At 41.9% G+C, this 19,819-nt stretch overlaps 2 protein-coding genes across 4 annotated transcripts in view; one reads left to right on the top strand and one right to left on the bottom strand.

Moving 5' to 3' along the window:
- The window catches only part of Stum (mechanosensory transduction mediator stumble), a 28,809-nt gene extending 24,846 nt beyond the window's left edge, over positions 1–3,963 (top strand). For both annotated transcript variants that reach the window (XM_071715377.1, XM_071715386.1), the window contains exons 6-9: positions 816–1,050; positions 1,547–1,673; positions 1,821–2,015; positions 2,382–3,963. In XM_071715377.1, the coding sequence (XP_071571478.1) occupies positions 816–1,050; positions 1,547–1,673; positions 1,821–2,015; positions 2,382–2,509 (685 nt within the window). In that variant the 3' untranslated portion in view covers positions 2,510–3,963. The remainder of the gene's footprint in view (positions 1–815; positions 1,051–1,546; positions 1,674–1,820; positions 2,016–2,381) is intronic.
- Positions 3,964–7,145: 3,182 nt separating this feature from the next.
- Positions 7,146–19,819, bottom strand: part of Sm (heterogeneous nuclear ribonucleoprotein L) — a 148,329-nt gene continuing 135,655 nt past the window's right edge. For both annotated transcript variants that reach the window (XM_071715399.1, XM_071715408.1), the window contains one exon: positions 7,146–19,615. In XM_071715399.1, the coding sequence (XP_071571500.1) occupies positions 19,479–19,615 (137 nt within the window). In that variant the 3' untranslated portion in view covers positions 7,146–19,478. The remainder of the gene's footprint in view (positions 19,616–19,819) is intronic.

The following is a 19,819-nucleotide window of genomic DNA, read 5'->3' as shown; positions in this document are numbered from 1 at the left end:
CAACTCCTATTAATATTTGATTTTTTATATATTATCAATTTTAAATTAATATTTAGCGATTAATATTATTAATATTAATAAGAGTTGATAAATATCTGTTTGTTTATATGTTATGTTAATATTGAAAGGTCGTTTTCGTCGATTGCCTTTTTTAATTAATTATAGATCATTGTTGTGTCGTACATTTGAGTTTCGTGAGTCATTGAGTATAGATAGTATATCATATTAAAGGAGTAGAAAATTTATAAAGACAATGATGTGATGAAAACAGGAAATTTATATCAGAAAAAGTATTTCCTGTTAAAGCATCACGGCACGAAGATACTCCATCGTATGGGTTTCTTAGTTTTCACTCTGCAACTTGTTATCTTTACTTAACCGCGAACTTGTTTCCAAAACTTTCTAGACTCTTGTAATTTTCCCTTACTTCCTTATCTTTTTTTGCTCTTTCACATTATTATCTTTGCTGTACTTTGCTATTATATATTTTTATTTTTAGTTTCTAGACTCTTTATGGACGTAATTTGTCCGATCTTTGAAGGTCTAATTTCACTTTTGAAATATTTTAACGCTTTTCGTTAAATATTTACATCAATTAAAATTTAGATTCACCAAAAGATATATTTAATTTTTCTAGACGTCTTTTAGAAAATTGACGTGATAATTCAGGAAAAGAGACTCGCGTCATTTCTCGAAATCTTGGATTCTTGCGTTTCATTGCTATGTTACTGAGTTACTTAAAGTCAGTGAGAATTCTGGAAAAATTTTAGGAATTCGCAAAATATTAATCGCGTCGCGAAATGTTTCTTTGACAGATGCGTCCGTTTACGAGAGAGATTACGAGAGGTCAAGTGTTGCACGAGAAAATCGAGGATCGCTCCTGCCGAGCCTACCCCTTGCTGCCCGCCCGAGAGAAGATGCGGTGCGCTCTGCCGTCGTGCGTTCGGCTGCTGCAAATGCAGCTGCAAACGCGCGGACACGCAACAACGCACAAAAAATACACGTGCCAAGCACAGTCTTACAAGCGTGGCGCCGCCGCCCCTGTCGGAGGTACGTGGGCACCGTTTGCCGTAACAAAAATTATTATTACTGTCGAGCGGGACAAACCGCTTTGCATCCTTCAATTTTTTTTTATAGGCAATTTGTTCGATCACTTCGATCCTTGAAAGTTAAGTTTTAGTCTTGGAATATTATTTGGAGCACTGTTATTTTCTTTGCAAAAAGTTGTAATTACTTGAATATCACAAAACTTGCGATTATGCTTTTAATAATTATACAGTTTCTTTTTTTAATATACAGCGGGTTTTATCTGTTTCAATATTTTTAAAAGCTTTGTGTTAGATTAAAGCGAAGAAAGTTTCAAACAGGGTGAGTTAATATTTGTGAAACAGGCATCTTATTTAAACATCCGGGAAATACAACACGTCCGGGAAATACAACACGGTTCGGTCCGCACGGCAGGGATATGTAACGTTTTAGAAATCATTTTTAGACATCAGGTCGTTTTTTTTTTTTACTTATAACACAAGAATGCGTAATGTCGCAGGAACCGAAGGCTAAGATACCGGATGTCCTGGTGGAGCATAATTCTGTCATGCGCGGCGCCATCCCTTGTCTGCCGGTCCCTCTCGCCTGGTTTTGCCTAGTGTGGAACTTCCTACTACCGGGCACTGGTACGATTAATTTAAATATTGATACCACTATATCTCGCGAGAGCGAAGCCTTCCGTTGGGAAGCCATTATCGATTTCTCAAATTTCCAAGTGGGTTTATCTCTAAGTAAAATCAGTATTTCTCCTCTGATAATGGAATTGAATTCAGGAACTATTTGGAGCGGCCTGTTCAACCTGTGCACCGGACAGCCGAGATTTTCCGCCGTCGCCGGATTGAAATCACGACTCGGTGCATTTATCGTCAATCTCATCGTGGGGGTGGGCCAACTGTTTACCGTTCTGTTCTGCCTCGTCGGATGGGGCTGGAGCATTTGGTGGGGCGTCACCATGGTCCGCTTAGCTAGTAAGCATTCTGTGATAGCTTAAATAAAACTGTCTGGTTACCGAATTATTGGTAGAAAGTATTCGAGTCTATTTGCACAATAAGCATCAAATATTTGATTTTAAATTAAATAGGATTTAAAATTATGTCATTATATAAAAAATAAAAATCTACATTTATTTTCTCTCACGTGTATGTGACATTTTATGTTTTTTCAAGTGTAATTATTTTTATTGAGAGAGAGAAAATGTTTTTAAAACTGATCGCGAATTATTTTCAAAGGATTAATCCTTTTTGTAATTCGGACAAAATTTTGTGAATTCTGGACTGAAATATAATAAAATTCCAGAATGCATGACGCGGCATATAAAGCGCATTAAATTACAGGGAAGTACAAGCGATTCAAGGTTTCGGAGGCCGCTAGCAACGATCCTGAGGCCAGAGGGGGCGAGCCAGCTTCCCTGCCTCCCGGCGTGCCGAGTCAGGCCCTGCGAGGGATGGAGAGGGCGCGATGATGCATTTTTAATGAAGAGGAGAGCGTGACCGTCCTCCGCTTATCTAAGGATATTTTGTATTTCGTTCGACAAGTCTTCGCATTTTGCTTAATATCGATCGTTCCGAATTGAAGACTATCGTACGTGCGAAATAAAATTGTATCGACGCGAATATAAGCATCTTGTACAAACGATTATATATATATTTGTGAAGACGATATATATTTGTGAAAACAATTAGTCGATAAGAACTTTTCTCGGCTGCGATCGAGTAACGGACGGAGAGTGAAGATTAATTAAAAAACTTGGACGGTAACATGGCAAGCCGTACGAAATAAGCTCGGCAACTAAAAAAGGCTGTAAAATCATTAAAACAACTTGGTACCTTTATCTCGTGCCTTTTTCCTTCAATCATTTCTTTTTCGCTACTCTTACAAAGAAGGAAAATCTTTTTATCGCAGCTTGTAATAGAATCTGTAAGTATAAGCCAGGAATCTTGTAACAAAACTTTTTCTCTCGCGCGGCTTAGCATGTTATTACATCAAAATCTTCACTTCAATGAGAAGTTTCTCGAAAGATAGTATCGCCGAGATTCTCTTGCAGGATGCTGGTAAAGTCTTTACTCTATTTTTCCCAAGTCAGGAGTGGCGCTCATATCGCATTATGGTATCTTTTTAAATTGTTATAACATGTTTTATTGTATTTTATAAAAAAAAAATTTGTCCTCGATCTCGATAAACAATTGGCATTATTTCTTATATTAACGATATTATTAATTGGAAATAAATAATTTCACTTACAAGAAGCTCAGAGTTTTCTTATCGAGTTAAGAAAAGGCTCGAGAGTCTCGAGCTTTGCAACAGTTCTCTCGCAAGCGTTGAAAATTTTGTTCTCGCAGGAATTAAGCTCGATAGCGGGACTAAGCTTCCATAAAATAGACGAAGACTTCGCGGGCGTCCTGCATTTTTCTACGCAGCGGAAAACTTTCGTTCTCGTCGACGAAAGGTTTCAGTTTTTGTAAAGTTAGCGCTCGTACGCGCGCAAAGTTCGCGGCCTATCAGAATATACAAAGACGTCCTTGAAGATTAATCGCTTTCAGTGAAAGCATCTTTAACCCGAGGCGTTCTTTCAAAATGTACTCGTTGCGTCGATGAGGATGATTTACGGGAGGCGGATCGCATTTGGCGGCGACGTCGCGATATTGAATTGGCGTTCTGGTATGCGAGTAGACTAATTAGACTTATACACGGTAGCTAAGCTCGGGGCGGGGATTACCGCAATCTCCGGAGTGACACGGTATTGAAGCGGGATATATCGATGGGATAATTACGTTTTGAAAAAACGCGCTTTATATTTTTACAAGCGCAACATACACATATACATATATACGAGTACTCGAGACTTACCCAATTAGACTTATACTTATAACTCTTGTAAATATGAAAATACATTACTTACGTCAATTTTTAATGTAACCCCCTGCCTCTGGAAGTTCTTGCACTCTCCCTTCTTCCTCCCTGTACGCGATCGCGACTACCTTTCGCACATGCGCCTTTACATACATACATACATACATCTCTATTATTTTTCTCTTTCTGTTAAACTAGTACATTTTGCTCGTCTATCCTACATTTTCATTAGAATGCAGCTTTATTTATATTTATTGAATTGTCTAAGAGAGAGACGTTCGTACTCTCTGAGTCTCTGAAATGAAATGTCACGCGACTGGATTTTCTAGCTTATTTCCTTCTGCGTGCAGAAGGGTTAAAGCAGGAGGAGGAGACATCGTCAAAGTGACAGGACAAAGAACGATAAAGTGAGCTGGATTTACGAGAGAAAGCTCATTCGATGGAATTTACTGCTGTTTCACTGTCGTCTCGCGTATTACAAGATGCTCAAGTTCAGAGAAACGTGCGCATGCTCGTGAAGTACAAAGGATCTAGCGAAACTACCCTCTACAAGCATGCAAATCGATCGCATGCCCAAGCAGCTCTATTTCAAGCGGCCGTTATCAAGATCGCGTTATTTTCGTTGTTTTTTTTTGTCGCAGCGTTCGCGCCTTGGTTTCAAACGCGCGGTTTTGGATCATGCGTATGTGAAGATGTGGTCCATGTGGTCCGTGTGATCTGTGTGGACGACCGCGCCTGTCTCTGATGGATCTGTATGTATGTCGATCTGCCTCGGTGGGTATTCTTTTCATCTACGAATCCTGCAACTGTTCAATTCTTTCAGTTAGTTCGGTGATTGATCTCCCTTCGATCGAAACGATGATACCGATGTGATAAAAAAATATATCGTCACACGTTTCTTCGCAAGGTGACTCGCGTTTGAAATACAACGGCCGAAAGGGAGGCAAATTGAAAGGAGCGAGGCGCCGATCGATTATGTTACGTCATCAAGCGGTTATTTTGCGCCGGCTTCTCTTTTTCAGAAACATTATTTTCAATAGAGATTGAAAATAATCTCCCTTTCCGCAGAGCTTTTTCCCTCTGATATTTCACGATGCGATCAATTTTCAACTGCGTTACAAAGCGCGCCGCGTATACGTTTTTGCTTTTGCACACGCGTCCGTCTCGTCGGTGCACCGGTCGGTTAAATATACCTTTTTAGCGGCGCGAACGCGCCGCGATTGCAGTTATGCCCGACGTTCGTGCCTCTCTCTCTCTCTCTGCTCTGGATATACCGTGCAAAATTCGCGAAATTCGAGGCGATCCGATTCGCGGCACGCGTGTATGTACATACGCGCCGCGCGAGGATGCACCATGGCACAAGTGCATGCACGATAACGTGCGCGCACGAATTTGCGGCAATTACGTCGGCAGTTCGTTCGTCCGTTCGTGAAAATTGCGGAGGCGGAGGCCGGAGGCCGGGGCGTGTGTGTTTGCTCCGCTATGCGGTGATATACGCGCGCCTTATCGGCCGCAATTTATCGCGACCATGTTGCATAAACTTTCGCGCCGACTTTATGCATCCTTGCGGAGAGGCCGAGGGTATCTAGGGTATCCGTCGCTGAGGTTTAATTGCGCGGTTTCTCCCGCATTATTTTGCGCGCCGTGCGATCGAATTAATTCGCCACGGTCGCCAGAAACGCAAAAATAAAAGAGAGAGAAAAATTGGTCGCCCCCGACGGGTCGGATATGACGCGAAGATTCGTATCTCTCGAGTGCATCGAGCAAGAATGTATATGCGCGCTTGTAATCGATTTATGTTTCGTATTACGTGATTATTCGTGGGACGTGTATTAAAAACGCGAAAATTGTTTTCTTGCGAAGAGAAAGAGAATCCTATTGAGATAATTGACAAATGTAGATAACGAGGAGGAAAAAGACATCGCAAGAGATGTAATAAAACTAAAAAGAAGTCATTTATTCTGTCGAACGTCGTTATAATTGCAACGGAAAAGTATAACGAGAAAAGTGTAACTTTAGCTTAGCCACGTGAATCGCAAGAAAAATTCTCGGACGACGATCTCGATTCGAAGAAAAAGTATGAAAGAAAGTATCAGAAAGAAAAAGTATGCGTATAGCAACTAATTTGCGATTAAATCTCATTAAACTGGATAACGTTACTTATAAAATATGAGAGTTTTATATAACAGAGTTAAACGGTATCAAACAAAATGCAAGAAAAATAAAAATGCAAAGCATGCACTCGTTTTTTCTAAATACGAAGTGTGAGAGCGTATAATTGTTGAAGTATACAGTAAAATATTGAAATTATTTTGTTCAATAAACAAGGTGTAATTGTATAACCCGGTATATTTTGTACCTCCGTTGTCGACTTTCCTGGCGAACGATCACTGTTTTTTGCAACAATCGCAATTGCACAATCGCTGGAAAATGTATTTCTGAGTAAGTAGTATATAGTATAATTAGGGCGGGTGAATGTTATTGGAGGGTGAGTCAAATTAAGATTAAGGACACACATTGAAAAAAAAAAATTTATATATGTATATATGTACATGTATCTATAGTAGAAGCGTGGGAGAGTGAATTGCTTGGCGGAGTGAGTGGAATAAGTCAAGGTATATTAAGCCAGTAAGAGTCTTTCAATTTTAATGCGATTCACCCGCCAAAAATCTATTCACCTACTCTACTAATATCTCGGAATTAGCTCAACCATCATTAAAAATTTAAACTTTAAGTAGAACTTGCTCTAGCAAATTATTGGCGTCAAATTTAAAAATATTTAGTGCCGAATCAATATTAAAAAATTCTTGACGAGTAAAAATTCTTGGTCGCAGAAATGCCCGGTATTAAAAAACTGGAGTATAAAGAGAAAAGTGTCAATTATACATATATATTGTATATATAAGATGTCTTTCAAATTGATTAAATTGACTCAGTAGATGAAAGAAAGTGCGATAGATTCTTGGACGCCATGTGTATAACATAGTTCGTAAAAAAATTAAGTAAAGTGTGGTGCATCTCCTATATTCTTCTACATTTCTCATAATCTGTTATTAAAAATTGACTGCATCAAAATTACTTTCCGCTAACGAGCTATTTATGTTGTGTAGTTGCAAAATAATAAAATTAAATTAAAAATAAAAAAAGAGATCAGGTATAGAAAAGTCCTTATAAGATTGATTGTTCTGTTTCCGAGTTATCGATATTATGCCATGGTATATGGTGTGGGTGTCAATGAATCGAGTCGCTGACGCTGGATATATATATATTGAGTAGTATATGTTTTAATGATGTGACTCCATAATATGTCAATATGCACAGGTAAATATTCTTGTCATTATAATCGACGTGTTACAGTGTGTAATGTGATACGATAGTAGTCGGTTTATAGTAACCACTTCTTTCTTTTTCTCGTATATAATTAAGAACTTAAAATAACTCTAAAGAATAAACTACATCACTATCGGCTAGCGACTATTTAGCGATAATAATAGCCTACCATGTCTTTTACTAGCGGCGCTCGATGAGTGTGTATATCGTTTTTTTTTTTACTACTCTTTCCTCCCTCTTATATTTCCTTTTCCCTAACTGTGACCTATCCCCTGTAAATCTGTCGCCTTCAATCCTAGAAGTACCAAGTACGTGCGAGAACTATGAGGAAAAGTTTCGTCGTAACTTAATCGATATTGCTCCGATATCAATTTCTGCAGAACCTCGATGCCTTTCAGAAAAGATAAATCCTGCTTCATAACAATCACTATCAAGAGTAAAAGAAAAAAAAAACACTTTGTATATATACGCAACGTGATATGAGAAAAGAAAGCTTGGTACTTCTGGGATTAATGTTACCGATTCACGCTCGCTGCTTCGCCTCTGTCGACCGCTCGAGAATGCATATCCGTTGCGATTTCCATGCAACGTTTCAGAAACTACCCGAAGAAAATTCGTCTTTCATCCTGCATTGCGCTTACTGCAAATCATGTCCGATCTGATAGAAATTTAATTAATAAAAAAAAACCCGTTAAGCACGGACAGGTGTGCCGAAATCTTAATTCAACGCGTGTTTTTCGCGCACGTTTAGCGCTGCTGTCACGTTTCAACGCGAAGTTTAAAGGAATTAATTGTGCCGCCGAATCGTACCGAAACAAACTGACAAACGGCTTTGTCGTCAAACAATTATGTCGCGGCTCGACAAGCTCGCAAATTATTGTTCTGAAATTTGCACATTATCAGAGGATGAAAGCGCATCGGCCCGTCGATGGGACAAAACGGCGCGACAATTACGCGGGTGATGATACAAATCCGCGAGATACGACGAGAAGCGGCGTGATCGTCAGTGTGCGTTCCCCGCGAACAGAGAAAATTTGTGAAGCAGATGATAGTTTCTAGACACACATACAGGCGTCCCATATAACTTCCTACAGCGTGTATACCGGTGTGATAGTTACATAAGAGTGAGTGAGAAGAGTTGCCTCTCGTATTCGTAGAGATGTAATATAAGTTTATATAATATATAGATGTATATGTATAAATATATATATATCATATATATGGATGTGCGTGGGTCGTGGTAGTGGTAGTGGTAGTGGTAGTGGTAGTGGTTGTGCTGTTGTGTTCAGTGTGTGACGGTATAATATGTGTATATGTCTATATCTATATAATTTCTGTTGCGAGCAGAGTTCTGAGTTCGCAAAGCTCGTGTACATGCGATTTTGAATGTCGTTCGGTCGTTTATCCTTCCTCTCAGCTTCCTTTTCCTTCCCCGCCGGCGATGAGCGCCGGAAAGGAAGCGCGATGCTCGCCACGCGTTTTTTTTTCGCGTCGACGTACCCTTTTGCCGCCTACACTTTTAATATTAATTCCGCTGAATCGTTCGGCCATTTTTTTTTGGTTTACTTTCTCGAGATGTGCATTCGCCACGTGAAGGTGAGAGTTGTGCTTTCTCGTAAAAGAGCAGAGGGTAAATCGGATTAAAATTGAAAGTAATTTAATTGAAGTCATCGAAAAAAAAAAACTTAATGGGATATTAATTTTTTATTAAAAATGAAGGAATGCTAATACCAACAGATTTCGAATTTTTATGCTAAAACTTAAATAAGGGTTCAGTATCTTACATATTTTTTGTTTTAAATAAATATCTATAAACAGCTTCGTTTATTTTAAAATATATTTCGAGAAGATATTATATATTAATTAAAAGTAATAAAAGACATAATAGCGCGCGTGTGGTGTACGTGGGTATGTTGATGGTTTCAAATACATCTAAACCTTCAAGATGATGATTAATTTCAACCCGATTCGTTCCTCTATCGAATTCTAGCCAGGCGTTTGTCACCCTCACGTGCGTATTTCACGCAATTTCCGCTTTCATTCTCTCCCTCTCTCTCTCTCCCACAAAAGTAACAACCATTCTCTCTAATGGAGCTATTTCTATTTCTCGATGCATAAAACATGAGCAGAGATCGCACATCCACGTTGTCCGATCGCGTGAAAGAATCAAAATCTTCTATTACGCTGCCTGGTTTAAAAGGGGGATCGATTTCCGGGGGTGCGACGGGGTGCGACGCGCGTTTCCGCCCTCCCCCGGAAAAGAATCACGCTTGGTCGAAAGGGTTAACAATTCCAGAACTAGATTTCAATACTTTATATTTCATGTCCAGTTTTTTTTTTTTTCTATATATATTCTCATATAGAATCTGTAGATATACATTCTTGGCAAATTCGAAAAAACTGATTCCAAAATAGGAACAGATCATTGTGCGAACTATGTATACAGGGTGCAATTTGTGAGAAACACACGTGTCGTGTCGTGTTCTGCTCGATACTATACATGTCTCTTTTCTGTATTTTTTTTTATGTTCTTATTATCCTTCCTCTTTTCCGGGTTGCCTGAATTACGTCTTTTGCTTTTTTTTTTTCATTCTCCTCTCTCGCTTTCGCTTCTCTCTTTCGTTTCGGCATTTCTTTTTCATCTGAACGGTGGTACATTTGATAGGGTGCACAGGGCTGCTAGGCACAGATAATTGACTCGCAAATAACTCTTCAAACAACATTAGAGCGTACGACATACAAGTATTAATATACACATTACATCGTTATTTTTTTTGTTTTCGTTTTTAGGAGCAACCACATTTTTGGAGCGTGTCCGTATGCGTGTGTGAGTGTATGTACGTGTCGTTGATCTGCGTACAAGCTTGTGCCGAGATGTTGCCCGATGCGGGATGCTCCGCCATACCTTGGAACTTTTCTCCTTTTAGCTTGCTTCTTTTGTCGGTGGTCGATATTTGCATCAATCACAATTCGAGATCTGAAGTAACTTCTATTTTTCAAATATATTATTAGATTTTCTCTGGCATATCGAGTACCAGTGAACTGATATATACAAAGGATTCAAACAGCATCTTTCACCGAAAAATTCCCGAATGCGTACGTACTCAGCAACCGGTGAAAGAAGGGGCTGAAGGCGAAAAATCTCCAGCCCAGTTTTGTCACAATACTTTTTATATGGCGAGAAACACCCTCTTGAGAAGTGAAAGAAATTCGAATACGCGATAAGAGCACGCTCATCAGGCACCATTATTGCACGTTATTGTACCTCTCCGTCGAGCGCGCGTGTGTATATGTGTCTCTTGGTGTGAATAGATCGTTTTCCACGACGTGGCTTACGATATCTACGGCGCGCTGCGGCACGACAGGCTATTATGGACGGTCAATGCTCGATTGACACGGCCAGGCTCGAAATTATGGCCCGCACACGGAACGCCGCGCGTGACGACGGGGACGTTCCTTGAATGAGCAATCAAATCGAATCCGATTGAAGAACCCGTAACACGTCGCGAATTTCCACCTAGCTCGGCTTACAAGTCTCGGACTTAATTAATATAATTAATTAAACGCAAGCTTTCCGGGACCGGGAGTTCGCAAACTTATTTCATCTAAGTCTCCCGCATCCGTATATTAATTTCTGTGGCTTCACTGGATGCAATAATACTGCGCCAATCAACAGTGCAAATGAATAAAAGAGTTGGCTGCGAAATTTAAAATTCAATTGGCAATTACAGTGGCATGCTTTGGTTTTCTATGCGAACTGCTTGATTATATAGACAGTTTTGCTGACCATTTCGACACGTTATAAAACTGATAACACACACACGTAACATAGTATCAAAATAATTTTAATTTCTAACTCATGATTTCGTAAATTAAAATCTGCCTTGCGTAGCGATTGCACGGGATGACTTGATCATTTATCGTTCAAGTGAAACGCGTCAGAATTTTAAAAGCTCGTCGCGTTAAAAGAATTTGACGAAAAATGGGTTCTATTGTTCGATGAAACATCGCTCATATCTGGAGCGATATGTCACAATCTGGGCAATGCAAAAAGAAGATGTAACTTTTTCAAATAAAACATCGATTGTCTTGGGGATGATCTGTGATCTACTAAAATCAATTAAAACGTCAGGGCTCGAGCAAATAATTTTGTCTTTGCGATAAAAAAGTTCTTCGCTAAATGACCAGACAAGCCGTGGAGTGACGCGCGATCGAGCGAACGATCTAACGGACGTGATTTGCGATCTCGGCATTGGCGATCCAGCGTGGACCATCCTGACGCAGCGGCTGTCGTCTCGTGTTCCCCGTCGTAGTGTGAAATGGTGTCGTGTGCGAGTGGGTGGGTATGTATGCTGGTGATGCACATGATCGATGCGTTATAATAATGTGTATACGTGTACACAGTCAACAAATCTTATTACATCTAATTTGTCTTTTTTTCACGCAGCGATGGGAAGACAGAGCTTAGAGACCCTTCCGGCTCCGATGTACAATAACGAGGTGGGGGAAAATTGGGCGGAAACAGGTAAAAAGAGGGGTACGGGATAAAAGGGGTGCGAAGGGGAGAGGATGGAATAGGGAGTAAGGGACAGAGAAGGTGATCGATAGTCGGCGTGCCTCTAATTTTCACTTGGAACGTCGAAGGGCAGGAAGGGGGACGAGGAGGGGACACACCGAGAGGGGGGGGGGGGACATTTAGAAACATTGATATGGCGCATGGTAGTGCTCGGGGTGTCTAGAACCTGATATGTAGGAGCAGGTATATGTCACCGGTAATACTTGGGTTCGTTGGGGATCGCTAGAAAGGCTACACTGCGCTTTGACTTGTTTTGTACGATCCGTCGCGCGACCGAAGATTCGGTTCGAAACGGAAATTTTACAATTTATAGATTTGTATTAATTAAAATAAAATTTATGTAGCTTTATTTAATTTTATAGATTACAATTAATTGAAATAAAATCAACGTATTATAAGACTGTCATATAAACGACTGTATAAACGATTTTGCATGCAATTTTTATAAAAAAAGATGATGTAATTAAATAAAGAATGTAACTTAAATTTAAAAAAATTCTGCCGTTCTGTTAATTTCAATTTTGTTTCAGTCTAATCATATAGACCAGACTAATTTAATCTCACATAAATTAATTAAATTAATGTAAACCTTTTTTTTCATCTGTCAAACTCTTGCTAATTTCTTGCAGATCATAGTCATAATCATTTAGACTGTCAAATGCGAAGTAATGTCTTTTTTGCTTTAATTGATCGTAAAATTAGAAATATTCATAAAAATACAAAACGAACAAATCCTGACAGCGAGAGACAGAATCGATCAGTCGGAGGAGCTAAGGGAAGCCTTTCTTCGTGTATACAAAAGAAATCAAAGCGCACCGGTATTAATACCCTTTCGCAATACCATTAATTAATAACAATATTAACGATATGTACCTACGCTGCATTAACCACCTAAATATCTAACTAACGAGCATTAACCTAACGCCTTAAACGCAATGTCCATTTAACATATGTACTTATTTCGGCCCCTGCTTCGGTTCGCAACGCGGGCCGCGGGCTATAAATAATCATAACACTATTAATGAGAATTAATGATAATTACATTATCGACAACTAATCGATAAAATTTCTCATGCGATTGCAAATATATACATATAGATGGGATATGTAATTAGTAAGATCTAGAACCAGTTATTATCCATAGCTTGCTCTCAAAAGATTATACAATTAATTATCGACACAGATGGCTCATCTTTACAACCTCGAGTTCTCGGTGTGTTGGTATGTTTATGCGTACGCCACAGTGTTAATCTGTGTGAAATAACATGTAGTTCGTGCTTACATACACAGTGCTATGTATACCTCTCTACCTGGAATACTGTACCGTTTACAGGATCACTACGGGCTACCAAATTACAATTTGATTTTGTACACGTTTAGAACCTGTTCACCAGAAGATGTCCGCGAGATGTCCCGGGACTATCGTACATTTACGCAATGCATTTATTTATTTATTTATTTCGCGATTAACGCGTCGGTTTGCGTTTTTTCTCCGTCCACCGATGTGTTTTAATTTAATTAGATCCACTATAGGTATATAAGCGTGACACTTAGCGCGAGAGAGAGAGTACGCGAACTTACTTGTAGGGGGTCCTCTTCGTACCAAAAACAAAAAAGAAAGAGTAAGCTATGTACATCCATTCGTCCATTGGAAAGAGACGCGCGATTAATCTTACATCGTATGTCTTTTCTATGTTTCTATCTACGTGTGCCACCCCTCTCCCCCTTTCAACTCCTAACTGCAGCGGCAGGTTCCCGAGGATTACATTTAGAATATTCTTCAAGTGTAAATTTCTTCCCCCCTTCGATCAATCAGATATGCCCCTACAGCGACAGAGTAATATATTTTTTTCTTCCTTTTTACGTAGCAAGCGCAGTAAACAAATTTAGTCCTGTTAAGAAGCGTCTGTCTCTATTGTCATTTGCCCATCGCGTCGACCTGGCAGGATTAAACGACCTCGTGACTGCACGAAAATGCAAGCCTGTCGCGTTACGGAACGGCCGCCGAATACCTTCACATCGCAGTCGTTTACCCCCGATTGTAACTCTTTCGATACGGCGCGCAATTACGTACGGAATCGTACAATCCCCCGGGAACTCTGCGGCGTCAGTTCCGGCGGGGTGCTCCGGTCGAGCGTTGGAGCGCTGATATGCAAGCCGTGAGCCCCTCCTTTGCGCGAGGCTCGTCATCTTCTGATGCACAGTACTCGAAAATGATATATATATAATATATTCGTTTGCTTTTATATGTAATGTATCTCTTTAGATTTAACCCCCTTCCATCCGGCCGATATCACTCTATCGCGAACGGGACAAGCGGCTACCCTTAAGAAATTTTCCGTCTTCCACGGACTACGAAACTATCTAACTGTCTCTCTTCGCCCTCATCTTATTATCCTCATCTTCAGACTAATCTACGGTCCTCGTTTAACGCGTCTATCGGGGACCGTCGGCCTCATCTACAACGCCAAGTCTACAACTTGGCGCAGTTCTTGGCTTCACTTTTTTTTTCACTTTGTTCTAATTACGCGCGGCGCACGCGGAAAAGGGTTAAATGTAAAGGTCGATCGTTCGGGGGAAGGAGCGGGAGAGGGGTGGACGCGCCTGGGACTCCATCCCCGTTTGCGCGTTATCGCGCCGGATCGAAAATGCGGCGACCGGGACGAGTGTGTTGTTAAGCGAGCGTTCGTTGTAAATACGTTCTACGTACGTTTCTTACTTTACCGGAGTCTTAGCGCGCGGGTAAAGTGTCAGAAAATAAGCGACGGTCTGATTGTGCGTGCTCGATTCCCCTCGATTTAGGGCGTTCCTTTTACGACGCGGCCCGTTAAACTTGGAGCGGGATTCTCGTCGCTCGAGAGTACCGCTCCAATCGAGATGCCGCAGAAAACATTACACCGCTGCTGTACAATTCCTCGAAAAAGAAGATACATTTCTCTCTCTTTCCCGTATTGACAAAGAAAAGAATAAGCTGTGTACATCTATTTGAAAAAGGCGAGCGATTAATCTCAAAGTCTTCTCCTCTCTTTTTTCCCCATCGATTTATTGCATTCACTTTTATATGGAACAAAGTTAAAAAAGTGAGTAAAAATAATAAGTTCTATTATTATAATATTGAATATTGAATATTAACAAAAAATTTTTTATATTGAATATTAAATTAATATTAATAAATAAATTAATTGAATTAAGTGAAAAAAAGTGGCTTAATAGTCACGGATAAAAATAATTGCTTAATTTTTTTTTTAGTAATGTAGAGATTTAAAAATTCCGAGACTGAAATCGAACGAATTTCTTACTCGCAAGTGCGACCTCGAGAAATTATACGACAGGGTGAAATTACATCTCGAATACTCGTCTATCGAGTAAGTATCGAGTACGCAGCGACATACACTCTTGATTTAAACGCCGTACTCCGCATCACATAAATATATATATATATATATATATATATATATGTATTTTATATATATTTATCTACAAAACTGTATGATATGATTACACGTCCTAAACTGCTTAAAGTCTAATTTGCCTTACGTCTTAGGTCCTGTTTCACTAAATCAAAGCTTCGAAGGGCTCCTCGGATAAAACGTGATGTGTTACTCCCTACGGTCGACCTAAATTTTACATACATAATTAGAGAATAATAATATTAATAATAGTAAAAATATAAGAATGTGATGTAAAACAATTTCTTTCGCTATCTTCCCAGAGAGGAGTGGGTCTCCGGGGGGCCCCGAGATAAAATAAATCTATATTAATCGTTGGAACACGAACGCAACCGTGAGTCTAAAGTGCGATAACGAAACGACGGATGCGACGCGCGGTGAATCGGCGCGCGTCGCTTTAGCTTAGTACCTCTTGTTTCATTCATTTCTTTTTTTTTTCACCCTCGCTCTTGCATTCACGCGTTTCTTCCCCGCGTCGTCCCTCACGATCGACAACGGTTTTAGCGTCCTCTTCGCGGTCGACCATCGTCGCGGGGATCGTTCCCGCGCGCGGCCGAAGCCCCTTTTTTTAAAACGGTACACACAAACTTATCCTCTAGTCGTATTGTAACAAATATTGCCTCGAATATAAACTTTGTATCCTTATTTAAATTATATTTCATTTGCTTTAGGTCTCTCTTTCTCTCTCTATCTCTCCCACTCTTTCGCTCCCTCTCTCTCTCTCTCTCTCTCTCTCTCTCACGGACAATGGACAAAACGGCGGGTTGATATTCACGCATCTCTCAAAGGGCGCGCGCGTTTCGGCCCTTATTATCTTACGTTACGTATGGCCGAGAAGTCAAAGAGTCTATTTATTTATTTTAGTTTAGTAGTAGTCGTTTGGTTCGCTTCGCAAAATTTGTTCGGAGATCTAAAACCATTCTTATAAAAACGCCCCTCGGCCCGACAAAATATTACCGAGGGACACTAATATATTGTGTGTGTGTATCGTCGTCTTCATTGTTCTTTATTATCGTATATGTACGTGTGTGCTTTTTCTTTTTTTTTTTTTTTGCTTCGATAATATAAAATTCTCAATTCGCAGTCCGCGATCTGATCAAAAGTGTACGAGTGCCACGCGGCGCTCGTTCGAGCGTGCGAGCACTGATACGTGTCATCTCGTCGCAACCTGAACACTACAGCTTCAAGTGAGGGGGTAGGGGGTGGGAAGGTGGGCCGGGGATTTCTTCAATTGGAGAAGCGGAGGTGTAAGTGAGGATAGTGGAACGATTTAATCCTCTTAATTGATAGCAGTCTAGACGACTTTATTGTTAATATTTAGGACTCGCGAGAAGCCCCGCGCGAGGGGACGAAGGGGAACCAAGGAGCAGTCGAAAGACTTTCGCGTTGTTGTTCAGCGTAAGAAATCAGTAACGAATAGTCACGTTCGATCGTGAGATTAACTCTTATCCGGGTAACTGGAAACGGTATAATTTTATTCCCGCGAGAAAAAACTTCTTTTCCACGAAAAAAATCACTGTTTTCTTTTTTCAATTGGAAGCATCATTTAAAAAATGGCGACGCTTTATTTCTCCTTTACTTCGAATTATATCTAAAGCTATAACGCAACAAAGTTTAAATTCCAAAGGAATATAAGAATACATATTAAATAGATATAATTATAATCTATATGTAACAAGCACTGACAAATATAATTATTTTTAAAATATATTTTTTTTCTGATTTTCTTATTCTGATACAAAAGCAAAACGCGATTGTATCATAATTAAAGTAAAATTTGCAATTAGATTTGGTGATCTAAATAATCACTTGGTGCAATAACATGGTAAGCCACAAAGCAATGCAAGTCTTAGTTCAAAGTTGTTTTTTTAAATTCGATTATGGCCCCAATTAAAAATCTTCGCGTTCTTTAGCGATAATAGCTTAAGGAATACGTTAAAAAAACCGCAGAGAAGAACTGCATGTGAAAGTTGCTCTATGTGGAATACGATGTTGTTGCGCGGCAAATCCTTCAGTCGTCTGAAATATCCCTACATTAATCTGTAAGAGTTCTAATAGAAAAATCATTATCTACGTTACAAAATCAGGTTATCCGGATGAGTGTTAAAATTCTATCAGCGTTAACGTTAAAAAAAAACGGATGCATCGGTAAACGACGAGGAGAACGTTGCCGCGCGACGCTTGCCGCGAGCCGACGACTGAGCGGCGCGTTATTAGACACTCAAAGCGGATTTGGGCTGCGTTTCTCGCGGGTCGCGCAGTTTTCGAAGAGCACGATTGATTCAGATCCATTCCTCTGTGTGAGAAACACTCCCCTAAAAAATTCTATTCCCGTGGTTTTTATTAAGTGGTCGCTGAGAAATCTCCGGTTTCGGTTTATTGGATCCCACAGAATATGGTCGTCGAGGAGCGCGTGGCTCGGCCTAAGAAACAAAATGTCGTGGAGACGTCGCGCGCTCGCGCGCGAACGCCTCGGTGAGTTTGGGTGAGTCGCGATCGTCGGACGCGAGCGAACGAATCGACGCGCGGCGGTCGATGAGAACGCCAAAGACGCCATATATACGTCCGGGCTTCGCGGAAGCAGCGCCCACCTGTCCGCTTCGCGAGCAACCACGAGGGATATTCCGCACTTTCTCGCACTCTCGGCACGGCTTCCAGCTTCCCACGAATCGCGCCTCTTCCGAGAGGATTTCCTCGATCTTCTCAGTTGCCCCCCCCCCTCTTCAGAGAGGTTCGATCCTCTCCTCGGTGCGATTCCTCTTCCAAAGAAGGTGGACCGTCCTCGAGCCATTCCGCTACCACCAGAGAGAGATCTACGGTGCGCGCCTTCTCGATGGCTATCGGGTAACGGATTCTATCTCCTTTCAGTCGTTTCTACGAAGGTACGAAGGTCGTCTTACGAGATTCTCCATCACCTAACCATTTCTTTTCTGATAGATCGTATTTTTAACTCTTTTCCGAGGAGATGTCTTCAAAGTTCCCCGAACGATTTCTCTCTCGAAGGAGCTAAACTTTCCGCGAGCTGCCTCTTTTCCGAGACAGCTTCACTATCCTCAAGTCGTTTCATCTCCTTCGATCCATCTCTCTTAGCTAATGGAGTGCTACAAGCTTCTCTCGCCCAACAAGTTTCTATCCCTCTTCAGACCGTTCTCTCTCTCTCTCTCTCTCTCTCTCTCTCTCGTGAGGCGGTCCACGGTCTCGCTCGAGACGATCCGTGTTTTTTCAAAGATATTCCTCCGCACCGACGCCGTTTTCCTCGAGCGAGAAGCTTCCGCGAAAATCGCATGTATGGTTCCTCGCGAAACGTACCGATTTACTTCCAAGCCCTTTGATATGTATGCGCGTCGGAGGCCGCTGGTCTCCGAGCTATTTACAGGAGTCTCCAAAATTGGAACGCGGCTACGCGTATACGTGTGTCATCCGTCTCGCTCTTCCCCGCGAGACGCCGCGAAAATCGTGACCAGCCGGCCGCGAAGGATTCCCCGTGCGGCTTCAACGGCACCGACGCTGCTCCGCCGCGACGTTCCCGCCGCACGTGTCGTCGCACTTATATACCCCCACCTCTCGTCGGACGCCGAGTCGCCGTGTCCGACTCACGTTGACAACGTGTCTCTAGCGGGACACGGTACTATTAGGCGTCAAGTTACACACCGTACCATCGGAAACTTCCCTAAGCCTTCGACCGCGACGGGATGAAGGCTCCGAGAGAGCGACGTGTCCAAGAATACCCGCGACTCTTTCCGAACCCGGTAGACCTTAGCGGACAAGCTGCGGAACGACCGGGTCTCTCGTCTCTCCGTCGCGTTCGATCGAAAATAAACGGCCGTCCCGACGGACGTTTTCCTTTTCGTCGCGGGGAACGCGTGTGCCCCCGATTATTCTTCTCGTCCTCGGAGAGTCCATCCTCGACCGATCTCGCGTGCGTTCGTCTCACCCATCCAACGTGCGGGCCCGCCGTATCAGTAGGGCCAGAAGGTGGGCAACGGTGGCGGGGGCGGTGGCGGTACGGTCGGATAGAGGGTCGGAGTGGCTATCAGGAGACAGGTGGGTGGCGGCAGGGGCGGCGGTACCGGTGGCGGCGGCGGTAGGACTGGGGACAGCGTTATCGCTGCGGCTGCGGGGTGCAGGGCCGTGCCCGCCGTCGCGCGGGCACACAACGGGTGCAGGGCGGCGAGTGAGGGGCGCTGGCGCTGACGCTGACGCTGCTGGCCCTGGACCTCGCCGTTCTATTCCGAGTCCTGCTGCATTTTGACGTGGCCATTACCAGCGGAATTGCTCGCGCTGCCGCTGCTGGGCGGGAAGCTCGTGGGTATGGTGCGCGACGACGAGAAACAGAGCTTCATGATGTAGGGGAACTTGCCGTCTGTAACAGACAAGCGCGGCGAGGGGACCGCCTTGTAATATTTCGCTGCCTAAACTCGCTTAGCGAAGGGAGACCCGACAAGATCGCCCGTTTTCCTTACGTTTACGTTTTCCTTACGTTTCAAGTTCCCCGAGTTTGACAGCTTTCGCTGTCAAGCGGGATCACCGGGGATAACTAAAACTTTAGACGAGTTCTCTACGTATT

Source organism: Temnothorax nylanderi, unplaced genomic scaffold, assembly GCF_030848795.1.
Source record: "Temnothorax nylanderi isolate EJ_2023f unplaced genomic scaffold, tnyl_v1.0 TNYL_tig0006_pilon, whole genome shotgun sequence".
Classification (NCBI taxonomy): domain Eukaryota; kingdom Metazoa; phylum Arthropoda; class Insecta; order Hymenoptera; family Formicidae; genus Temnothorax; species Temnothorax nylanderi.
This window is presented reverse-complemented; position numbering and strand designations above follow the sequence as displayed.